Source organism: Falco cherrug, chromosome Z, assembly GCF_023634085.1.
Source record: "Falco cherrug isolate bFalChe1 chromosome Z, bFalChe1.pri, whole genome shotgun sequence".
Lineage (NCBI taxonomy): Eukaryota > Metazoa > Chordata > Aves > Falconiformes > Falconidae > Falco > Falco cherrug.
Window position 1 is genome coordinate 6,171,307 of NC_073720.1, and position 8,655 is coordinate 6,179,961.

Below are 8,655 nucleotides of genomic sequence, written 5' to 3' on the forward strand. Positions count from 1 at the left end.
TGGTGATTACACCACCTCCCTGGGCAGCCTGTTCCAATGTTTCACAACCCTTTCAAGGAAAAATTTTTTCCTAATAACCAATATAAACCCGCCCTGGTGCAACTTGAGGCCATTCCCTCTTGTCCTATCACCAGTTATCTGGGAGACGAGACTGACCCCCACTGGCTACAACCCCCTTTTGGGCAGTTGTGGAGAGTGAGAAGGTCCCCCCTTGAGCCTCCTCTCCTGGCTAAACAACCCCAGTTCCCTTACCTGCTTCTCATAAGACTTGTGCTCCAGATCCTTCACCAGCTTCGTTGCCTATCTCTGGACAGCTTCAGTACCTCAAGGTCTGTTTTGGAGTGAGGGGCCCAGAACCGAACACAGGTTTTGAGGTGCAGCCTCAACAGTGCCCAGTACAGGGGGACAATTACTGTTGCAGTCCCCCTGGCCACACCACTGCTGGCACCAGCCAGGATGCTGCTGGCCTCCTTGGCCACCTGGGCACACGGGGGGCTCATGCCCAGCCGGCTGCCGACCAGCCCCCCCAGGCCCTTTCCCCCCAGGCAGTTCCCAGCCCCCTGCCCCAGCCCGCAGCGCTGCGGGGGGCTGGTGTGACCCACGGGCAGGGCCCGGCACTGAGCCTGGTTGACCCTCACACAACTGGCCTGGGCCCATCGCTCCAGGCTGCCTAGTCCTGCTGCAGAACCTTCCTGCCCTCTGGCAGATCAACACTCTCCTCCAACTTGGTGTCACCTGCAGACTGACTGAGGGTGCACTTGATCCCCTCATCCAGATCATGGATAAAGACATTAAACAGGACTGTCCCCAGCGCTGAGCCCTGGGGAACTTCACCTGTGACTGGCCGCCAGCTGGATGTGACTCTGTTCTCCACTCTTTGGGCTCAGCTGTCCAGCCAGCTTCTTACCCAGTGCAGACTGCACCCATCCAAGCCATAAGCAGCAGGTGTGGGAGGTGGTGTCAAAGGCTTTACTAGGTTCCAGGTAGACAACATCCACAGCATTTCCCTCTTCTACTAGGCAGGTCACCTTGCTGTAGAAGGAGGTCAGGTTCATCAAGCAGGACCTGCCTTTCATAAACCCATGCTGGCTGGGCCTGATCCTCCAGTTGTCCTGCACATGCTGTGTGATGTCGCTTAAGATGATCTGCTCCATCACCTTCCATGGCACCAAGGTTATGCTGACAGGCCTGTAGTTCCCTGGATCCTCCTTCCAGCCCTTCACGTAGTCTCCATGGTTAGCCAGGACTGATGTTAAATGATGCAAACCAGCCTGGTGAGATCCTCCACCAGCTCCCTCAGTACCCTTGGGTAGATCCCACCTGGCCCCACATCTAGGTGGAGGAGCAGGTCACTAACAGGTTCCTCCTGGACTGTGGAGACTCCATTCTGCTCTTTGCTCGTCTTCCAGCTCAGGGGGCTGGGTACCCAGAGGGAAACTGCTCTTACTATTAAGGACTGAGACAAAGAAAACACTAAGTACCTGAACTTTTTCCTCCTCCTGTGTGGCAATGTTCCCTGCCACATCCAGTAATGGATAAATATACACCATATATGTCATTCCTGCAGTTTATTCATTCCATTTCATGTTCAGAGACTGAAAGGGAAGAATAGCCTGCTGGCTGGAAAGCTGTCTTAACATTTAGATACTCATAGGGTTTGCTCCCTGTTTTGCTGCAGAATTGCTACGTGTTACTGATTGAACTCCTGAAATGTGAAAAGTACCTTAAGTGGTAGGCCGTGGTACTCCTTATGATTAACATTCAAACTCTGTTTAAACCATACATGAATCAGCACGCTCAGCACCCTTCCATTTCACCGGCTGGCAGGTCAAAAGCCAAGAGGTAGGTGATATGGAAGTTCTAGGAGTAAGATACCTATTTCAAAATGCAGGGAGATTTAAAAAGAGCTGCCCTGGTTCCCTCTAGATTTCTGGTGATTTCTCCCCTTGCAGCTCCTCAAAATACAAAGACACATTTCCTCCATGTTCTCTGAGAACAATTACATGAAGCCACTTAGGGGAAGTGAGCTGAAAAACAAATAGATTTTGGATCTTCATACAGCTCAGGCATGAACTAAGTGGTAAGATTACAGGCTTGCCAAGAGCAGAACACTTCAAGGCATGTTCAGAAATTAATGTGACTGAAAAATCTTAAGCTATGAAAGCTCTGCTTAAAAAGTCAAGTTGCCACAAGGATTAGGTTAATGCTGAACAGGGATTTTCTAGCACTGTAATTCTGTGTAGGCTGTACCAATCTATGCAATAAAGGTACCAGCACTATCAAACTATAGGATTACTTCAGTAAAGAGAGGAATTGCATGGAACAATTGATGCATCAGAATTAGGGAAATAATATACCCCAGCACGTGAATATTGCCAGTATGCTCTGTTCAAACATCTCATGGATTCAGTCTGATCCTTTCACTCTTGAATCTTCTCTGTCAGGTACTGTTAGAATATTTTCCTGTAAAATTAAAGGTTAGTGATTTGCAGTATCCAAAAAGTAAGACTGTATGTACTGTAATGTTCTCTTATTGATTCTTGCTCTGTGCATTAGGCAATACTGATGGACTTTTCTTTTCTTTGTAGGTCTCGACCGAAGAAGGAATGAGCTTAGCCAGAGAATACTCCTGTTCCTTTTTTGAGACGTCAGCTGCCCTCCGCTTCTACATTGATGATGTCTTTCATGGACTAGTGAGGGAAATCCGAAGGAAAGAGTCCTCACTGCCTATGGTAGAGAAGAAGATGAAAAGGAAGGATAGTCTGTGGCGGAAACTGAAAGGATCTCTGAAGAAAAAAAAGGAAAGTACAACCTGATGGCAGTTCCCCATGAGCCACCCATCAGGAGCTGACCACAGTAACCAGTAACAGTTAAAAAAAGACAGCATTGACACAGCATCTTCCAGACTAGGTCCTGGAGTTCCTTCCCTTCAGCCCTCATCCAGAAGTAGCTCCCTGAAGGCCCAATTCATGGTTGCCCTGTGGCTCCTCTGTATTATAGATAAAGTTACTTAGCACACCCTTTCATCCCTTATCTGCAAATCTGAGTGGAGAAAATACTGTGTATTTTCACCTGTGGTCCCTGGCTGGTCTTTGAACACTAGGAGTTAAGCCAGCATCCGAGGCAGAACCAGCTTCCACCAGCTGTAGGACAAGGGATGCACTTATTGCCTCCTCTCTACATGCATGGAACATTGCACCATTCCAGGAATTAATAACATTGATAGCAATGGACATTTTGACTGTTCAAGGACTTTAGGATTTGACCTTCAGCTTTGCATTCACGTGTAGATTTAGGGTTAGACTGCACTCAGCACACATGCGCGTATCTGTGTGCAAATGTATGTGTGAACCAGGCCCAAAGGGTATGCTGGGGGCTCCCAGATTTGACCCAGGAGAGCCCTATCCTCATTGTTTCTTTTTCATTTAGCAGGAAGGGTTAGCAAGCATAGCACAAGTCATGCACCAGCCATCCAGAGGCTCCCGGGTTTCTTACTGCTCTGTCTCCTCTGCTCACTCACCAGGACTGGCTGGCAGAGGTGCCATATCCTACAGACATGCAGTGCATTAGAATCATAGAACAGTTTGGGTGGGAAAGTACATTTTAATGCCATCTAGTCCAACCCCCCTGCAATAAGCATCTTCATCTAGATCAGGTTGCTCCGAGCCCCATAAAACCTGACCTTGAATGTTGCCAGGGATGGGGCATTGACCACCTGTCTGGGCAGCCTGTGTCAGGGTTTCAGCATTGGCCACCGTCCTGCATCCCACCAAGGAGCGCACAAAGGCACTGTCTGTCTGATGCTTCCCAGAGCAGCGAAGCTCTGTCCCAGCCTGTAGTAACATATGGAATATAGAATTCAGCCCTCTGCTTACTAGAGAATTGCATGAGGTCAGTCACCATATTTCACAGGCCTTGACCATCCAAGTGAGCCATTTGATCAAGCAGTTGGACAGATCTTTTAAATACCCATTTTTAAAGCTGCCATGAAGTATAGTCTCATCGACTTTTTTCCCCGGGCTTCTTTTACTATTGACTTTATTTATAAATTTTACAATTGAAACATGCATACATTTTGTCAAAAAATAAAGATTGTGATTTCCATGAAACCATACTAGTAGTTAGTGTCATTTGTGTTTGTTCTGGAATGACAGTTAATATCATTAGAAAAATATGTATGCTTGTTAGTTGATGTTCATTTTTTCACTTCCCTTTCACTATTTTGTAGGGTTTCATCTAATTATATTTTGGATGATTTGGGGGGCAGTTGATTTGTCTTGCTCTGTTAAACTCAAAAAGTTTATGGTTTCATGAATTTAATTTCATTACAATCTTATGTTTTGTTCTCCACTTTCCCTTTCATTGAACAAAATCCAGTGAAATTCTTTTGACTTGTCAAAAATTCTCTACAAAAGTACTACTTTAATGTATATAGTTCATTAATATGTGTCTATATTTCTGTTTTGGAAAGGTTATTTCAGAGGAATGCAAACACATGCACACATTTAAGGTAAATATTCTGTTTCCTGCCTCCAACAGTTGAAGTCTGCATTTACAGTATTGTAATTACTGTTATTTAACCTGTACTGTCACAGATTTTAGGTCAAGCATCCTAGAGACAAAGAGATGTGTTTGTCCAAAGAGTTTATGAGCTAAGTATTGGTGGAGAGACAACAGGAGGCTGCACTGAACAGATGGCAGCAATGAGACAATAAATAACAAGGGGAAACATCTGTGACTGTTCCAATACTGCACACTGCATAGAGGGGAAAGAAGCAGTCGTTCCATGCATAAGAGACCATAGAAATTACTATCTTGAGAAACCTTGAGGGATGCTCATTGGCCTTTTTCAGGCAGATGCCTAAGCTTTGAGTCAATTGAAAACCATTTAGTATTGGTTATTATGTCATTTCACCCACTGAGGGACATACTGTATCAACACTGGCTTGGTTCCATAGTTTCAGGGGTACCTTGCTCCAAGGCAGTTTGTAATACAGAAAAGCTTGCAGAAGAGGGCACAGATACAGTCTGAGGTTAAGCCTTAAATGGCTTCATATATTAAGCATGCCCATTCTCTGACATTAAGGTCATCTGGCATGGAGCAACATCTTTCCATACTATTAAACTCTCAGACTTCACAGCAGGGTTACCGCACACTAATTGCTGTTGGAAGTGGTCCCTGGACTACACTAGGTTCTGCACCATGCTCAGCAGCTGGTTACAAAAGTGACAGCCTGCCATGATCTGAAACCAAGCTAGGGATCATTTTAACAATTTAACAGTATATATGTGCTCAGGTGCCTGCCTGAGTATGTTCAAATTACTGGTACAGACACAGCTTACCTAGTTGTATTTTTAGGTGTACCAAGCCTATGATATTTCCATGTTCTGAGTGTCTCCACAACCAGCCTCTACATGCCACATTTTGAAAGATATTTGCACTAGGTTTGTTTCTTCAAGAAGAATGAGGCATCATACACTCTGAGGATCTTCTGCTACATCTTCCATGAACGATTTCAGGCATCTGAATATGTATTGGGCAGATAGGTCCATATTTCTGTCACTCCACTTTCACCATATAAAACCTGAGCACGTTTAGTCATTGAGAGTCTCTGGTTAATACGAAGAGAGAGGTTCCTCTCGTCGGTGATTTGTCCTGTCTGTCTTGGACGGTTAGCGTAGAGTGAATCACCCCCTGCAATGGCTGCCTCTTGCCAGTCACTCTGTAAAAAGCAACTTGGTCTATAATCCTGACTTTTGGATGGCTGAATTCAGATGTGATAAAACCCATCTTTAATGACTTGTCCACCCAATATCTATGACAGAGAATGGTGCTGTAAATGCTTGGCATTGAATCTTGTCTCTGAAACACCTAACCATCCTTTATTTTTAAATTGGGAAAGTCATACTGATTTACCATCACCCAGTTCCTCAATACTCTATAATGCTTAACCTCAGTTAATTGAGCAGAGCTGATGGAGGTTATAGTCAGTGAGGATAACATAAGTCATAACTGCACAAGAGCCTGGGTGCAGCTGCTTACCTAATTAATCATTATGATTCCATCACAGAAGATTGTATTTAGCTGTCAAAACTAGCTGACAGAATTAAAACCCAGCAGCAATGTGTCTAAAGACTTTTCCATCTCCGACTAGTCTCTCATATAAGCATGTCTGGAAGATTTGCAAAAGGAAACTGATCACTCTGTTTTGCTGTGTTGCCTATAGTCCCATGAACGTGGCAGCTATAACTTAATCCACTGTCAGACTGTTGCAGCTGGATCATAATTCACTTTCCTCCAGGATTCTAATTTAAGCCAGCTAATAAATAAAATAAAGCAAAATAACATTTTACAATTGTATCCATGGCGTCTCTTGCAAATACATAATACATTGCAGCTAATTATTCTCCTTCCCAGTTCTGGCGAATCACGTGTTCTATCGAGTTGAGAAGTAATCTGGGAGAGGCTGCAAATTGAGGTGGAATATTGCAGTACTTAAGTTTTCCTTTTTTATGGATTTTCATACAGGCCTTGGGACTTCAGCACAGAAACCTTCTGTGTTCCCTCAGATTGTCAGTTCAGGAACTATATTAGTGGTCTGATCTCTTTACAAACGATAGAAAATCATTTTTTTTACTCACACAAACAAATGTATATTTTGAGACTGAGTGGTAAGAACACATATGTAGAATGAAAAGAAGGAATTCTCCTTGTGTCCACTGTATGTATTATATAATATATACTATATATATAAACAATATATAAAAACATGAATATATACAGTTATATGTCTCTCATATATAGTCTATACACCTGCCATTCTTAGCCTTTCTTGGGTATTTGAGCCCATCTTGTATCATGACAGATAGAAAAAATCATGCAACAAGCAAAAGATGGATCTCAGCAGAGTTTAGTGTCTCTAGCGAGAATTTACACCCTACAACTGTGTCAGCATCTTTTCCCAAGCTGAAAGTTCCTCTCTGTGGACCAGCTCCTTGTGGGCCACCTTTTAGAGACAGTAAAGAAAGGTACCTGCTGCAGCCACCTCAGAAGGTGATACAGAGATACTAAAAATTAAACTGATCACTTTGTGATGAACATCATTTCATTTCATATAAACCACACAAAGTTTATAGCTGGATATAGGAATGCACCACTGTTTGCCTTAATTTGTACTAGCAATTGAAAGATGGATGTCTAATGTAGACAATTATGCTAATGTAATTCAATTAAGTATACTTAGAGTCATTAGCCATATTTAGACATCCCCCTCAGGGACTCTTATTTATATAAGTGTGCATCGTGCACGCTGCTCATTGTTTATTATTCTGAAAAAAATCCCTGAAAATTAACAGAAGAAAGGCAAAATTACAGAATGTGACTTTAACAAAATATTAAAATCTCTTTTCTCATAAAATCTCAATATCAAAACTGAATACCAGCTGAACAGAATAGTGTCTTTGACCAGGTCTGATCCACTGCCTTTTTAGTACTATTTCCAGCTTGATCTGTTCCTTCAAGTATATGGAGCTCCTTAGGATGTCTGCCTGGCAAAATGATTTGTAATGGGGATGGCATTGTCTCACAGATGCTGTGAAAGTCACCCCAAGCGGCATTGGCCTGCACCTCTAGCCTGATTTATCACTCCCTGATGCTCCTGGTTCTAAGCCTCCTCAATTTGAGCTCTCCAATTTTGTTACATCGCTCTGAATTATGAGGTTGTTTTGTGATGAGGACAAATGTCCACTCAAGAGCACCAAACTCATTTCATGATCTGAACCTTTCCCCCAAGAGGTAATAAAGACAAGAACATCTGAAGCCATTGCATCACCTACTGTATATCTTCTGTCAATAGATAATTAATGTGACAATGAGATTTTTTCCATTCTTGCACTTTGTCATGCATCATTTTTTTTACAGTGCTTTTAGATGCACAATTGTTTCAACAACTATATGGCCAAGCTCAAAAGCCAAAAGCTGCAGTTGGAACAGAATTCCCATTAAAGAATGATGTTAGGAGGGTAAAGTAAAGCAAGTCTTTTATATTACTATTATATTACCTTTATTTATATAACAGTAAACAATATCATTTTAGCTTTATAGTTTGAGTACAAGTCATACAAGAAGAAGGCAGTCTATTTCACATCTATGAAATTCAGTGGACAAAAGTGAATATTTATTTGTTCTTGATGTGTTCTGAAGACAAGGTAGTTTGGAATTCCTGGTCCTGGAAAGAATAAATAAGGATAGAAGTTCTAGATTCAAGATTTGTTTTGTAAATGATGGTTGTGACATTATTCATCCTCTTCCAACCCTGACAGAGATTCCTCAGCTGTTTCTTCCGTTAGTTTCTCCACAACCTCAAAAATCAACACTAACCTCTCCATCTTGAGCTCCATCCAGACAAACTCACTCTTTTTCATTTTTATTTCACTTGTTCTATTGCATCACTCTCAGTGATGTAAATGATGGCCTTGATTCCTTTTAACAAACTAAAGATACTGCATCTATTGCCTTCTTCATAAATCTCCCATTAAATTAGCAGGAGGATTACTGAGGAGAATGAGTAATATTTTTAATTATAAAGTTTTGCAAAGTCACTCAGCTTTCTGAATAAGAAGCTGACAGCTCTGGCAAACTGACTTTGCCTCCAC

General features: G+C 42.5%; 1 protein-coding gene across 1 annotated transcript in view; it reads left to right on the plus strand.

Moving 5' to 3' along the window:
* The window catches only part of RIT2 (Ras like without CAAX 2), a 178,953-nt gene extending 175,583 nt beyond the window's left edge, over nt 1-3,370 (plus strand). Inside the window, exon 5 of the mRNA XM_005446911.3 lies at nt 2,589-3,370. Within this exon, the coding sequence (XP_005446968.1) occupies nt 2,589-2,816 (228 nt within the window). The 3' untranslated portion in view covers nt 2,817-3,370. The remainder of the gene's footprint in view (nt 1-2,588) is intronic.
* Nucleotides 3,371-8,655: the final 5,285 nt, after the last annotated feature.